At 38.5% G+C, this 16,899-nt stretch overlaps 2 protein-coding genes across 3 annotated transcripts; one reads left to right on the forward strand and one right to left on the reverse strand.

The window, feature by feature from the left end:
- Nucleotides 1-2,670: 2,670 nt before the first annotated feature.
- On the reverse strand, nt 2,671-3,569 carry LOC125232887 (signal recognition particle 14 kDa protein). Its single transcript, XM_048138713.1, has 3 exons — nt 3,393-3,569; nt 3,239-3,311; nt 2,671-3,166 (listed from the first exon to the last, which is right to left on the reverse strand). The coding sequence occupies exons 1-3, from the start codon at nt 3,414-3,416 to the stop codon at nt 2,940-2,942; spliced, it is 324 nt and encodes a 107-aa protein (XP_047994670.1). The 5' UTR covers nt 3,417-3,569; the 3' UTR covers nt 2,671-2,939.
- A 4,449-nt stretch (nt 3,570-8,018) lies between these two features.
- Nucleotides 8,019-16,044, forward strand: LOC125232765 (mitochondrial amidoxime reducing component 2-like). 2 transcript variants are annotated; one of them, XM_048138535.1, is made up of 8 exons: nt 8,019-8,121; nt 9,983-10,199; nt 11,384-11,528; nt 13,119-13,213; nt 13,595-13,706; nt 14,512-14,717; nt 15,495-15,569; nt 15,704-16,044. In XM_048138535.1, exons 1-8 carry the CDS (start codon nt 8,109-8,111, stop codon nt 15,828-15,830), a joined length of 990 nt encoding a protein of 329 aa, XP_047994492.1. In that variant the 5' UTR covers nt 8,019-8,108; the 3' UTR covers nt 15,831-16,044. The 2 variants fall into 2 exon arrangements, with proteins under 2 accessions (XP_047994492.1, XP_047994493.1); XM_048138536.1 differs by having other exon boundaries at nt 13,134-13,213.
- The last annotated feature ends 855 nt before the right edge of the window (nt 16,045-16,899 follow it).

A 16,899-nucleotide genomic window follows, 5' to 3' on the forward strand; every position in this document is an offset into this window, starting at 1 on the left:
CATGTCACCCGTCGCATATACTAGTGCTGTCTCTGTCACTCTTACCGTGACACTGAGAATCAACGAGCTACGCAGAGTCCTACACGAGGCCGAGCGCCTCGGCCGGCCACGACCAGGTGCGCTCCGCCTGCCTCAAGCGGCTCACATCCAAGTCGAGGCCGCCATTCCAACTGAACATGTCACCCGTCGCATATACTAGTGCTGTCTCTGTCACTCTTACCGTGACACTGAGAATCAACGAGCTACGCAGAGTTCTACACGAGGCCGAGCGCCTCGGCCACGACCAGGTGCGCTCCGCCTGCCTCAAGCGGCTCACATCCAAGTCTGCCATTAACTGATCATGTCACCTGTCGCATATACTAGTGCTGTCTCTGTCACTCTTGCATCTTAATCTTGTGTTACTTTCTCTGTCGTAACGTGGCATCTGAATCTGCCATCAACTGAACATAAAAGGTTCAATGTCGGAAACGCGATGACTGCTCTTGCTATTTAGAAAGAGAAAAAAATCACTCAGAATGAGCGCTTCGACCGTGGCTAGGTGCGCTCTGCCTGCTTCAGGCACTGGTCCCACCAAAAGCGAGTAAGGTATCAGCAATCGACAATAGAAACGACAAAAGATAGCCGCTTCCGTGTAAATAAAAGAGAGAACGAGCTATTTATACTTCATCGCTCGGCGACGAACTATAACTGGCTCGCGCTATCATCGCGTCCCTTTTATTTACACGGGAGCCACTATCTTTTGTTTGTTTCTATTGTCGATTGCTCATACCTACCTTACTTGCTTTTGTGCCTCAACGGGTCACATCGAAATCTACCATTAACTGAATATTATACGTAGAAAAGTTATTGCGTTAAAATCTACATATAATATACAGCTTCATCATACATAAATGAATTTGAACTGTGTATGCTCATATTGCTCGTGTTGTCATATAACCTGAGAAGGTGGCTAGTCAGTAATGTTCATTAAAACAAGGTTACCAACATACCTGCTGTGGTTACGGCAGGCAATATTTAAATGCAAAGAAAATTATATTAGAATAGTATTATGACTTGGAATGCAATGGAAGCTACACGAGTAACTTGAGTACTTGTAAATTGAAGAGGTGACGAGGTATAGGCAACGTGAATCACACACACACAGAAATGTACAAGTACTAATCGCAAAAACAGTATTGAACGAATTTTTTAAATAAGAATACTGTCTTATTTTCAAAATTTCTCTGTCAGAAAGTACAGTCAAATATATCTGAGCGGCCGGGGCGCGAAAAAAGTATCTGAACATGTCTTATCACCTTGACTGTAGAGGCATGTTCAAATATTTGTAAGCGCCTTCACTGTACATGATTTTGTTTGTGTGTGACTACTGCTTTATGTACCGATATACTCAGTGTTTATAGAATTGAAGTTACTATTTATGTTTATTTTCAATTTCTATCATAGTATAATGGTTGAAGGAGTAAGATCATTAGTTGCTGCTGCAATAAATGTATTTGTTTTATTTTTATCTGTAAGCAATAAAATAATTATGAAGGTATTTTTGTTAACCAAATCAATAATATAAGTATTAGTGAAAGTGTATTAGTATTGCAAGATTTTATATATTTTTGTTGAGAATATTGCTTGTTTTAAATGTATTAATCATATCTCTCTTTTTTTCATTTAGTGTGTTACTCTATGTACCAATGCAATGTATCATAACTGTAAAAAATATTGTATGTATTATTAATGTTTTGCATGAGTCTGAAATATAGACAGATAAACTCACAGACATGGTTGTATATAGCCCTCTAATATATATTTTTATACCGAAATGATAAATAAAGTGTTATAATTGGCAAGGTTCAAAATACATATAAAAATTATGTTATAATTGGAAACCTAGGCTCAAAATACATATTATAAAAATTATATACCTGGTGCTTGATATTATTAATTTATTATACAAAATGAAAATATATAATCTTAGAATTAGGTATCATTATAATTTGTATTGGTCTCATTCTTAATGTGATATTCTAAATTCTATAATGAATATAATTGTTATTTTAATATAAAATCTAATAAAATAAAACATTATACATGAAAATCAAATATATGTTTTTATTTATGAAAAACAATATTTTCTTGTTAAATTGTTATTTTAACTCAAATGTGGTGTTAAACTAGGTTTGTCATTTAGTAAGAACAGACTCTATTAGTAAGAGTAAACTGACAACAATTAGCAGAATAATTTAATATCCAAGCATTTTTCATAATTACAAAGTTAACTTAAATATTAAAATAAAAGAATCTTTAAAAAGTACTAGTATTACAAATGAAGAAAGGAAACAGTGCTTTAATTGGGCTGTTTCTATTTTTTGGATTTATGAATGGGATAGTAACAAAATTATATGCAATATGAGAAGATATCATGTTCATGGCAATCTAGATGTCAATATTACAGCCATAAATATCAAATTATGCTTCTTTGCCTACATCTTTGTTCTTTGCTGTAGAATACACTGATTAAGTAATCAGTGTATTCTACAGCATCAATATACTCATCAGGTATCTTCCTATTGATCTTTGAACAATTGTATTGCCATAACAGATTTACTTAAAAATGAACTCTGTAGTCAAGTCTGTATAAATATTATAAAAGAATGTTCTTGTAATAAAAACTCCAAATAATATTAAAGATTTTTAAAATTTATTTGCAAATGTAGACTTAGATGTATAAATAAGTTGACATTGGACGATGGTCAAGGAGGAACAGAGCCTGCGTCGCTAGCGCATGGACCCAACTCTTCCATCTCTGCCGAGAGAAGAGCACAGTTCAATGGACCTCCAACACACTTAGGACACCACGGTGGAACACTCACAACAGTTTACTTTATAGAACACATTGCGCACTATATTTTCAGTCTCTTGACACATTGCCGTGGCATCAAATGCCATTACTGAGTTGCCACTACCTTCTTCTTCGGTTTTTTCAAGCGTTTCAGTCCGTTAACGCTCGTCCTCAGTAAGTTTGTATACGCTGTACTGAATTTTTCAACTTCTCTTTGTTCAATTACTGTAGATATTTTCTTGCTGCTAGATTGTGCCCTAATTAAACATTTGTACTCCGGATTTTTAACTACTGGTGTTCCATCCCGCGGTTCAGGCTTAGTTCGTCCATCATCTAAAACAAACAAAAGTTATAAGCACAAATTTTAATCGATCATTATTTTTAAAATAGTCGGTCAGTACTTACATCTTTTCATCGTCATGGTTATGGATCCTGAAGCACGTGCCTTCTGGAACAGCTTAGTAAGTTCGACGAGGAACTGAAAGGTAATAATTATGTTGATAAAAGCATATTCAATGTAGATTACTTAGAACGAATGAAATAAGATAATCGTAGTCACCTCATCGTTACCAAGCAGCACCATGTTTGTTAACTGTTACAGTCGTTTATAATATGACTATCAATCGTTTTATTCGGGAATTTGTGATCAGACCACACACAAAATACACATTTTGAACGAAAATTTATGAAAGTCAGACTAGACCGCACTTCTTTACAGCAGGCAAATGACAGGTTACACGTTGACGTTTTTGCTGGCTATTTTCACGTAGCTCTTTAATACCCAACATGTCTGCATTTATGTATTGTAATGTAATGTAAAATGTTATTTACCAATTTTTAATATGTAGTCAAAACTAATATTTTATATTTTAATATATTTATCGAGATATACAATTTTTGACGTGATAACGTCTAATAACTCGTTACTACGGGCAGCATGCACGAAAAAGATGACGTCATTGTCCCGTTTCGCAATATAGTTTTTGCGCCATCTATTGGCGCGCGTTGGAACTAAGCGGCTGATCGATGCGCTCGGTATGGTTATAGCGTGTGGCCTGAGTAAAGCACCACAGCTGGGACAGATGGCGCGCCCGTGTGTTGTTCTCGTTAAGCTGAGTTTAGACCAGCAAGTTATTGCTGCAAGTTTTGAGACGCAACTATAAGTAAGAGTGAGTGGCAAATATCTGCATCTCTTTCTAGCATATACTTCTGTCTCAAAACTTGCAGCAGCGCCGCAGAGATGGGCAAATCGTAATCGATTCCGGATTACACGATTACTTGATTTTACTTTGTAATCCACTACTGGGTGTCAGATTACTTGTAATGTAATCAAGTGAAACGGTAAATTACCATTACATATAAAGGAATCACTAATCATCTATACAATAATTACTATTACCAATAATTCGGAATCATAGTCGATTCAAAATAACTGAAATTATTGACTTGATTACTTTCAGATTACAAATATGTAGTACCTCAGATTGCTGACTGTCACTTTGACACAAAAGTCATCATGGGTGTCGTAAAATAGGTTTTAGGGGTGCTGATTCCAAAATTAATGACCAATTTGGAATCTGACATTGCTGACTGTCACTTTGACACAAAAGTCGTCATGGGTGTCGTAAAATAGGTTTTAGGGGGTGCTGATTCCAAAATGAATGACCAATGTGGAATCTGACATTGCTGACTGTCACTTTGACACAAAAGTCGTCATGGGTGTCGTAAAATAGGTTTTAGGGAGTGCTGATTCCAAAATTAATGAACAATGTGGAATCTGACATTGCTGACTGTCACTTTGACACAAAAGTCGTCATGGGTGTCGTAAAATAGGTTTTAGGGGGTGCTGATTCCAAAATTAATGACCAATTTGGAATCTGACATTGCTGACTGTCACTTTGACACAAAAGTCGTCATGGGTATCGTAAAATAGGTTTTAGGGGGTGCTGATTCCAAAATGAATGACCAATGTGGAATCTGACATTGCTGACTGTCACTTTGACACAAAAGTCGTCATGGGTGTCGTAAAATAGGTTTTAGGGAGTGCTGATTCCAAAATTAATGACCAATTTGGAATCTGACATTGCTGACTGTCACTTTGACACAAAAGTCGTCATGGGTATCGTAAAATAGGTTTTAGGGGGTGCTGATTCCAAAATGAATGACCAATGTGGAATCTGACATTGCTGACTGTCACTTTGACACAAAAGTCGTCATGGGTGTCGTAAAATAGGTTTTAGGGAGTGCTGATTCCAAAATTAATGAACAATGTGGAATCTGACATTGCTGACTGTCACTTTGACACAAAAGTCGTCATGGGTGTCGCAAATAGGTTTTAGGGGGTGCTGATTACAAAATTAATGACCAATGTGGAATCTGACATTGCTGACTGTCACTTTGACACAAAAGTCGTCATGGGTGTCGTAAAATAGGTTTTAGGGAGTGCTGCACGGGAAGCATGGTCGCGCGATAGACGATAAAATGTCAGGCCGTCCCTATCGCACTTACAAATAGTGCGATAGGGATGGCCTGCTATTTTATCGTCTATCGCGCGACCATGCTTCCCGTGCTGATTCCAAAATTAATGAACAATGTGGAATCTGACATTTCTGACTGTCACTTTGACACAAAAGTCGTCATGGGTGTCGTAAAATAGGTTTTAGGGGGTGGGCGAATCAACTTTTTGACCGACTCAAATCTGTCCGCACATTCTTAACATAGTTGTGAAATTTCACCCTTAAATAATGAATTTTATTGGTATTTTTCACTTTACCCTGTATATTAAAACATAACCCTAACTGTTAAATCCAATAAACTGAAACTTTGTTCATTAGAAGTTCGATTTCTTGGTAACTCCAGAGACATTTTGAGTAACGCCAGAGACACCAAAATGTCGGTCAAAAAGTTGATTCGCCCGGGTGCTGATTCCAAAATTAATAACCAATTTGGAATCTGACATTGCTGACTGTCACTTTGACACAAAAGTCGTCACGGGTGTCGTAAAATGGGTTTTAGAGGGTGCTGATTCCAAAATTAATGAACAATGTGGAATCTGACATTGCTGACTGTCACTTTGACACAAAAGTCATCATGGGTTTGTTATATAAACTTTTTCTTCTCCATTAATATTTACTGAGATATTAGGGTTCTAAGATTAGTAAATGGCACTAGCACTTTAATAAAATTAACGCGTGTCTCGCAAACGGTCTAGGATACAAAATGACGACTTTTATATAGGTATAAGTTGTTAGGTATCTTCAAACGGCCGAAGGCTCCTATTCTGTGCAGTTTCTGTAATAAGCGGGGCTCCGTCGATATCGCTTTCTGTCTCTGACGCCTTAGTAATGCTACGGGAAAATTTTGCAACTTTGCACCACTCTAACTCCTAAATTAGTAGGTTTTAAAAAAACTTTATAAAAGATGCTTATTTTAATGCATTCTTTCTAATAAGAACAAAACACTATGCTAGAAAGAGTGCAGAGGAAGTTCTGTAGGCACATTTACAAACGACTGTACGGATATTACCCATATATGTATCCATCTCTATTCGTAACAGGAATGGTTGGTCTTCAAACTCTAGAAACCAGACGGAAACTGCTGCATATTATGCATTACCGCCAACTGTTTCACCATAGAGTAGATGACGCATCCATGCTTGAGAGAATGGGGCTGCAAGTGCCAAGAGCGAATGTGGTGGTTGGCATGCCGGGCGCGGTGCCGGCGGCGCCTGTTCGCGGCGGCCGGCGCACCGCTCGAGCCCGAGCTGCTCTTAACCGCATCATGTTGGAGACAGACGATATTGACATATTTGCTGATAGTGTTGGTGTGTTTTACAGAAAACTCTTAAGGTTCATAGACTCTACACTCCTTAGGTGATTAATGTAATAACCATAGTTTAACTTTTAAGTGTGTTTGCTTTTATTTACTTATGTCAATTTAACATGTACATAATTATATTACCACATAAGTGCTTTGGTGAAATACTGTTAACTTTTGTGTATTTTTAAAAAATAAATAAATAAATAAATAAAAAAACGTGAAAAAGTCCCAGAATCGGGCCCCTTTTGCTATACTCTGACCACCCCTGTCTATACTACTGTAATGTTTGACGTTATCACGTTAAACTACCGTCCGTAAACCGACTTTACAGACAAACAATTTTTTCTGTTAAAAATAAAATATATACAACCTTCTCCTTATCAAGTTTGTATGGAAATGGAATGATATCCATGAAACGAAACGTTACGCGTTTAAATAGCTGTATGTTTTTTTTGATGTTTTGACTAAGGCATATCATTCGTACAACTCTGTTGAGTCTTGGTTGGTACGAAAATAAAAATTAATTTCAATAATTTACTATAAATAACCAAAAACGTTATATCAACCAATTTACTGGGTATTATTTAAATATAACTACTACTTAAGAGATTAGAGAGTATTTAATCACAAGATTTATTTATTTTGCGGGACTTTCCCGTAAAAGTATACTTACAGGTAGGTGTGCAGCATATTTTATACCCGGTTATTTCCCGTGTGTTAAGGTGCCACTAACAACATAAATGCACTTTATTGACGAATTGTAATTTAATTTGATTCTACAAACAATTCGTTCAAGTGATCAGTGCAAATTGCAAAATAAACACGTAAACACATTTATTACAATAATTAAACATCATAACATTGATTCAGGGTCATTAATTAATTAATCTATGATCTAGATTATCTAGAAGTGTTGAAGACTTAAGTTCCATCGATCTCTATTCGGTGTTAATGAATTAATAGCGATACAAAAACAAAGCTTAAAATTCAGTATCTACATACCTACCTATAATTAGCAAAGATGCTTCTCTGCTCAGCACGGGTAGCATGGTCGCGCGATAGACGATAAAATATCAGGCCATCCCTATCGCACTATTAGTAAGTGCGATAGGGACGGCCAGATGTTTTATCATTTATCGCGCGACCATAATTGCCTGCCTGAGTGCCTGCTTACACAAATATTCAAATTCAAGACTACGGCTGCCTATAAACTAAACTAGGTACTCACCTACGTACCCAAGTAAGTTAGCACTGCTAACGCGCTAGGTACTTTCGTACGTACCTTTGCTAAAATAAAGCGCGTGAACGGATATGCCCTAATTTGACTGCAGAGTTGCAGACTCAAGTCTCTCGCCTCGCTCGATTTGTCAGTAGTTGCTTGTTAGTGGCCGAGTGTTTGTGTTTCTTTATTAATTGTTATTGTTATTACTCATTTCTAACTATTGATAAGATTATTATGCTGAAGCAAGGTAAGTTACCTACCTAAAATCGCAATAACTGCGTCTTTACTGTTGATTTAAGTGTCTGTACTTTTAGTAAACGTAATGAATAACGCTAGGAAGGATTCGAACAGTTTCTATAGTTTTATTTTATGATATAAAACTTTAGAAATCTTCAATAACCGGTACGTGCTTTATTCAAACCGTCTAGTATAAGTATAAATATGGTTATTAATACCTATGGCAAGATCTCTTGCGACGCACCGCATATGTCCTCATTGTTCTTATTTCTTGAATACTGAAGGGCATTCGAAGTTCACTTTATTTAGAGAACCGATTGTAACATTACAAATTCGATCAACTATTTAGCCGCATGTATTACTCGGAACACGTAATATACGTAATTACAAGATAAGTGAATGAAGACTCTTCAAAGCGACCTTGTTCCAAACTCATTTATATCTTGATAAAACCAGGGGCGGCTCACTCCGCGATTCTATCGCCGCGCTACAAGTACATGCTGGCGGCCGCGAGTTCGCGGCCTAATCAGGGGTGGCGCGCGTTCTCACGGAACGCACGTTCGCACTTTCTATTGTTACATTACGTAGCGAGTTTTTTTCAAGGTTCATATGCGATGTCCACGTGTGGAATGGCTAATAATGCTTAGTTAAATAGACATCATGAATAAAATAGGACAATCTTACACTGATCTTATTGATTAAGTCCAACGGAAAAGTTCAATAAGGCTTGTGATGCTGAAGGCTGTAACAAAAATATATAAATACTGTATATATACCTAGAAAGTAACCAAGACTTGAATATATAGTATAACTATTTATCTGAGAATGAATGCGTTTTAATCCATAGGCAACCCTATCCTCCGACGCTGCGCACGTGCGGCTCGTTTCTTTGTTAGAATTTTGTAGGCATTTAAAAAGGCGGCATTTCGTGAACATCAAAGCAGTGGGCCTTCTGTACTTGTACTATTATATATTCTGTGATAAAACTAACATATGATAATTGTACATTGTAGACTACCTATTTAAAAGTGTTTATTGTAAGCCTATTTCAATAAAGAATATAAAAGAAAAAAAAAACATCTATTTCATCATTAAACTTTCATGGTTTACCTAATTTAGATGGATGTGAAAGAATAAAATATGTATACTCTGTCAAACAAGTCTGTCAGTAAATAAGAACAAAGAAAACTATAGGTATCCAGAGTATCCTTTTCTCTAGCGCCCTAAAGAAAAGGATGCATATAGTTTTCTTTGTTCTTATTTACTGACAGACTTGTTTGACAGAGTATATTTATATTTCACATTATAATTATATCACACAATTTATTAATTGAATTGTTCACACTAAATGGGAATTCGTAACAATCGTAATTCGCTATGTATATCACCCTCTCATTTATACAGGTTGGCTAAAAACGAAGTGCATTTCCTTTGAGGTACCTACTTTGATTGAACCCAAAATCAGCCCCCTAGCTAGGGGCCAACTCGTAGGTTGGGTTTATACTTAGGGGGTTTGTTTGCCAATTTTATACAAATTGCGGCCATCAAATTCAAGCTTTGATATCCGCTAATACTGCTAATAGATAACGTGCTCGTCAATGAGTGCTGAGTTAGCACTGCTAATCCGTGATACTTATTTGCGTATTTTTAGGGTTCCGTACCAAAAAGGTACAAAAGGAACCCTAATAAGGAACCCTAATGGTACGACTCCGTCCGTCTGTCACACTAAATATCTCGAGAACTATTAACGCTATCAACTTGAAATTTGGAATAGTTGTGAACATTGTAAACCTCTACAAATTGAAGGTACCTACTTTATATATATATATATATATTTTACATATAATTAATTAATGTTCCTGTCTTCCCAGCTCCCTACACCACAGCCGCCGTGACAGCGGGCGTTATAGGCAGTGCCTACTTCGTCTACTCCATCTACCAGAACCGAAAGAGGTTACCGACGGAGTGGACGCAAGTCGGTACCCTGGAGAATATGTACGCGTACCCGATCAAGTCGTGTGGGGGCGTTGTCATGGAGACGGCTATGTGCGCGACGTTGGGGCTACAGGACGGCTGGTTAAGGGACAGGTGAGGATGATGATGATTAATGGACGTAGTTACGCAATAACGTTCCAATCCACATGAAATTGTCATTAAGTTTTAGACCTTGTATGAAAAACAAAAGTCTTTCATTTCAATGACAATTTCAGATGGATTGGAACGTTATTGCGTAACTAATACGTCCTAATACTCCTAATGATGTCGGCAATGATTCGCACGGTCATAAATGAGATCTTTGTGAAGTGTAGTAGGTAGTCCCTTATCTTCCTTGAATAATCCTTGTTTTCTAGGTAGTATGAATAAACGTCTTACTTTTCATTTTAGGCAATATAATTCATTCCCCTAATAGGTACCACAAATTTTAAATTGGTGCTTCTGCTTACCTACTTATAAGTTATACTTCGCTAAGTTAAAGGGCATAATAAGTGTGCGCGCCTAAAGTCACCGTCAATAGAATTTGTGAACAATGTAAACAAACCTTGTAGTCAAAATGTCTTTAATTTCCATACTAACTCATCAGATACTGGCTAAATCCATGTGTTATTTTGTCAATTCATCTCACATTATGATCCTCAACCTTTAAAATAATAAAATTGTGCTGAAATATTGATATTTTATATAATGGTTTGTTTACGTTGTTGACAATTTCTATTGACAGCGATTTTAAGTGGCGATTCTCAAACACGTACCTAAGTGGTTCTAAACTATGTCGAAGGTTAGAAAGCTGCTCGCAAATCACTAATGCGATAACTTGATAAGAACATAATTAGGGCTAATTTGACAGCAATGTTCATTTGTGCGACAGTTAGACAGTTAGTTATTTAGTATAAACTAGATACTGCAGTGAAAATTATTTTTAGGACAGGATTGTGTTCAATACCTACTCAATCTTATGTGCTACTTAGACTAAAGTAGGTAGGTAAATATGGAATCTATGGAATAAACAGACGACAGCGGTATTTCGAGACTGTTGTCTTTCAAACCTTTCAAGATGTGTGATCGGTCACAATTTTTTTTTTTTTTTTTAAATCTTTTATTTTATAGAGGCTTCCGTACACTCGTGGTGACGATGCCAGCCTCATAGGAGATTTCACATGTGTACCTAACGCTCAGATCTTAGTGCGAGATATTTTTTAAAATACGTAAATATTTTCTCCCAACCCAACCCAAAACACCCCTTCAATTACGTAAGAATTATTTAACTTTTTCAGAGTGCTCATGGTTGTAGACGAGAACGGCAACTTCGTGACGGCCAGGAACTACCCAGAGCTACTCCTGGTGCAACCCAGCGTGCGGAACTCCATCCTCACCCTGAAGCACCGCGATATGGAGCCCGTCTATGTCAACTTAGCAGAGGTATATATGTACCTACTTAACCTACTACGCGGGCAGTTTAGTTTAGATCGATGTCCGATGACCTACTCTACTACTCTAGTACTTAAAGCTGGCGAGAAAGAAAGACGCACGGCGCACATTGTAGGTATTTACGGGGGATACCCCCATTTGCCAGAATTTCATTTGCCATAATTTTATTTGCCATCCTATTCAACAATCATAATATTGTTTCTCATAACATCTTATGCCATAATCATTGTTTACTATATTAATCTAGTGCCAGAAACTTTGTTTCCCATAAAGTCAGTTTCCATAATGTCATTTGTCAGAATCATCGAAATCCGTAATTACCACATTCCATACCATCATTTGTCATACAAATTAGCGTCCAGAAAAGTCAATTTCCATAATGTGCTTTGGCAGAATCGAAAACTACTATAATAGGTACTAGAAGGACTAGAGAATGAAACTGCTATCAGAAAGTAGGTTAGGTTAGGTTAGAACTGTGACCCCTGGAAAATGAAACTGCTATCAGAAAGTAGGTTAGGTTAGGTTAGAACTGTGAACCTCTGGAAAAGGAAACTGCTTGAGAAGTAGGTTAGGTTAGAACTGTGACCCCCGGAAAATGAAAATACTATCAGACAGTAGGTTAGGTTAGGTTAGAACTGCGACCCCTGGAAAATGAAACTGCTATCAGAAAGTAGGTTAGGTTAGGTTAGAACTGTGACCCCTGGAGAATGAAACTGCTGGAAAAGTAGGTTAGGTTAGGTTAGAACTGTGACCCCTGGAAAACGAAACTGCTATCAGAAAGTAGGTTAGGTTAGGTAATAATATGGGCAACAATTAATATGGCAATAATTGCTTATGGCGTTTGAATATTCTATGAAACCATATTATTGCACTTAATAATATGGCTAACAAATAGTATGGCATTGTATGATTATGGAAGGTAATATTCGGATAAACAACGAGTATGTCATATGATTTTTATGGTAAACAAATCATTCGGGTAAATGAAATTCAGGTAAGTTAGATTCGGGCAAATGAATATTATGTTAAATGACTGTCGGGCAAACAATAGACAACCTATTTACGGTAGTTTTGTTATTAAAAGTTGTATGGTTTTGTGTTAGCCATAAAATGTGTGCACTTCGTTCGATTTAGTAAGAAGTTCGACTGAAGGAAGAAGAGAGGCGGTTGAAGGTTTTTCTGGACTATTCTGGAGCGAGCGAGTCATTATATCCTGGGACCGGATCTAGGGTAGAGCGATTGGAGCGGTCGCTCTAGGCCTAAACCACAACCACAGGAAGGACGCCAAAATGGGAAATAATAAATAAACCAGCCTCCATTGCGAGTTTGGTAAAAAACAAAAGATAACCAAAGGCGCCATAACCCCACTTCGCTCTACCCTGATTGAGTGTTTGGGCCGGCGTTATTTATGTAGGTAGTACCTATATTTTCTACGATACATTCTTATCTATGTAGGTAGGTAGTTAGGGTACTATGGTCCAATTATCCAGTTTCAAATTTTATTTTAATAATTACCTAAACATCATTAGATAATTTTGTAAAAGCATAACTTCACCTGTCGTTTTATGTGTCTACTTGTAGGTGGTTGCGTTGCAGAGCCCCAAATCAGCGGTGGTGTGGGGAGTGACGGTGCCTGTGCTCGACTGCGGGTGGGAGGTCTCCGAATGGTTTTCTAGGTAGGTTTAGAGAGATTTGTACACTTAGGCCCACTTGCACCAACCACTTAACTCAGGGTTAGTGGGCTGTCATCTGTTAAATTCCATATAAAATGGTGGGTTAACCCTCCATTTTCGTTGGTGCAAGTGGCCATTATAGACGTTAAACTTTCGTGAGACATATTCAAATAATTATAGAATCTATTACGGCTGTACTCACGTTATTATATCGCTACTGCTGCGACATGTTTCGGGCCAATTTTAGAGACCCCTCTTCAGGCATATACGTATAGGAGTTCTCACGGCGGCTAAATTCAGTGCACACCTTTGTACACCTTCCTGTATTTAGATAGTAACTCCAGTAGGTATTACCTAATTAACTCAATATTTTCCAATTTCCAGACTATTGGACATGTCCGCGATCAACTTCCGCTTAGTTTACTACGCGACGCAAAAGCCGAGGAAGTTGAACCTTATGGGGAACACGTTTTACAAGTTCACCAAGAATGACACGGTATGCTATTACGACACTGCATGCCGACTAGGTACTGTTTCTGGTGCTGACTGGTAAATTAATGGAGGGCCTTCAAACCTTCAAGAAACGAGTGTAAGGTACAGCGGGGCAAATCTCGACTGGGGGCCAATTGAAACTAATCCATTTTTCCATTATTACACTATGATGTTCGAGTTCAGCATGTATCCACTGAACACGGCTACCATATTTTATAACCGGTGGACACTATTTAATAATGCAAACATAGTGAAACATGGAATAAAGGGACCAGTTACATTTGCCCCCCAGTCGAGATTTACCCCGCTGTACCTAAATCTTTAAGGCCGGCAACGCACCTCCAACACTTCTGGTGTTTCGGGTGTCCATGGGTGGCAGAACTATCACGTGGCGACCTGTCTGCTCGTTTGCCTCCAATCGCATAAAAAAAGAAAGCGTAACTCGCATAATACACAGTACTCTCTATGCGCTTGCAACACAGCACCGCAAGCCAGCATGGCACACGTCACACACGACACGAGCCCACAGGTAGCCCGTAGAGGTAATCGGATCCTATTCTTAATCTGATCTGAGGGACGTGGGTTTACTGTTTTGAGGAACCTCTACACGAAACAAGAAGCAGAGTATAGGAAGTTGTCTTTGACTTTACCTGATGGACCAAGAAAAAAGAACCCTAAAGATAAAGAAAACAACAACTGTTAATTAAATAAAGCTCTAGGACCGAGAAATTGAGCAGCCCTTGTGTTTAGATTTTATGAATACTTCTAGATCTTCTCGTTAGTTTTATTTTTCTCTCTTCTATTTTCAGGGAGCGCTCACGGACGAGACCTCGTACCACTTAATCAACGCTGCCTCCGTTACCGACCTCAACGCCCGTCTGCAGTCCTGTCAGGTCACTCACCACACATTCCGGCCAAACTTCGTGGTACAGGGCCCGCAGCCGTATGAGGAGGATCGTTGGCGGTTCCTTAAGATTGGAGATAATGTGTTTGAAGTCATCAAGCCGTGTTTTAGGTATAATAGAATTAAAGTGTATAATATTGTTTGAGCGGTTCATGGTGCTTGCAGACGGCCGGTGATACTTGCTTGCCATTTGAGACACTTAAATTGCATTGTAAGTAATAGGCATAATACCTATAATAGTCTAACCACTACCATAACTAAGGAATTTGTCCATGTGCGGTGCCTTTTACATATTTTTCTACTCGCGAACTGTTGTTCGTCATTTACAGGGTCGTGCATAGATCTTTAAAACCCTACATAAGAGTATATTCTTCAAAGCCAGCGTCCGCCGACATCCCGCGCATGCGCGCAGTAACGTAAAAATTAAAAACACATTGTTTGGCTCTGTAACCATGGCAACGCATTATTATAACGATACTGCGCGCGTGCGCGGGAAGCAGGCGGGGGATGGCTTTGGGCAGCTGGCTCGAGCGCTGGCAATGCAAACCTTTGCGTCAAAATACAGGAAACAGTGTGAATTTCACGAAAGTTTTTCTAGAAGACTATTAAAAAGTACATGGTCGTAGAAAAAGTATTGTATGCAACGGTGTTTAACTGAGTAAAAAAATACTCGTGGCGTCTTTATTAACAATTTTCGGCTTCGCCTCAAATTGTTACCCACGCCACTCGTCTTTTTTAACCTCCTTTAAACGCTTGTTGCATAAAATACTATATTGTAACACGAGAGCAACATTACACCATCAGTCTGGGAATGATATATCGTATTAATTAGCGCTGTGGAAAACATGTGTTTTGAGTAAAAATCAAGAAAATATCCATATTTTTCAGATGTACATTGACAACAATCGACCCGGAGACAGGAGTGAGGAGAGAGGAACGGGAGCCATTAGAGACTTTGAAAACGTAAGTGTCAAATTAAATCTTATAAGCTTCTATCTATTACAGAAAGCACACAAGTAAATAAGTACTCATTATAATGTAAATCGACAGTCGACAGTGTCGACACTCGCTGTAGGTACCTCCCTTTTCTTTTCCAGCTACCGCCAAATCTTGGATTCTGAAGAACGCCGCGCATCTGGCAACGCTCCCCGCATGGGACTACAGCTGGCGCTCCGCTCCGGACACGGACCAGTCTCCATCCATGACCCTGTGTTCGCCGCGTGACCTTTGTCCCAAGACTAGTACAGTCTGCTGTTAACTCTCACAGCTGGGACAGTGCATTCCTTCACAAGTTTGTGTTCGCTGTTGCTTTGTCTTATGACAAGCTCAAAATAATTCACGTGCACTCTGAAGAACGCCGCGCATCCAGTAACGCTCCCCGCATGGCGGACTTGGACCAGTCCCTCTCCACGACACTGTTTTCGCCCGTGACCTTTGTCTCAAGACTAGTACAGTCTTCTGTTAACTCTCACAACTGGGTTTAGACAGTGCCTTTACAACTTCGTGTTTGCTGTGAGACCTTTGTCTAAAGACTAGCACTGTATTTCGCGTGCAAGTTGATGCAGAGTTGACGCGTGGCGCTCCGCTCCGGACACTTACTTGTACCAATCTCCATCCATGACCCTATGCTCGCCGCGTGACCTTTGTCTCAAGAATAGTACAGTCTTCTGTTAACTCTCACAACTGGGTTTAGACAACAACTTTGTGTCTTCTGTTAAGATAGAACAGTCTTCTGTTAATGTTGGTGGCCTGCTCTGAACACGGACCAATGGCTCTCCACGACCATAAGTTCAAGACTAGCACAATAGTCCTCTGGTAATTCTACGTACTGTACGTGCAGCTGATACAGTAGGCGATCCGATTCAGATACGGCCTAGTAATGTATCTAAACTATTCTGATTTCAACAGTTCGCAATATGACTAAAATCCTATGCGAATTCGCGCGGCGTTTAAATGGACCCTTATATGCTACGAATTGTAAATATAGGTCACATGTCATAATAAATAGGTAATCAAAGGACGATTTAGTGCGATAGGGAGATATTTATCGTCTGTCGCGCGACCATGCTACCCGTGCAAATGACTGATTTAGGTAAGTATTTATATCTACTTACCCCTTATTCATAAACGTACTCTAAAGTTATCAAGCCGATAAAGTTCGTTTGTCCTTTTCTATCACACCAATCAATACGTCGGAAAGGGACAAACGAATTTTATCGGCTTGATAACTTTAAAGTACGTTTATGAATAAGCCATAAGGCGGTTAATCTGTGCTATTATTTAAGTTTCTTAT

The sequence above is a fragment of the Leguminivora glycinivorella genome, chromosome 13 (assembly GCF_023078275.1).
Source record: "Leguminivora glycinivorella isolate SPB_JAAS2020 chromosome 13, LegGlyc_1.1, whole genome shotgun sequence".
NCBI classification, from domain to species: domain Eukaryota; kingdom Metazoa; phylum Arthropoda; class Insecta; order Lepidoptera; family Tortricidae; genus Leguminivora; species Leguminivora glycinivorella.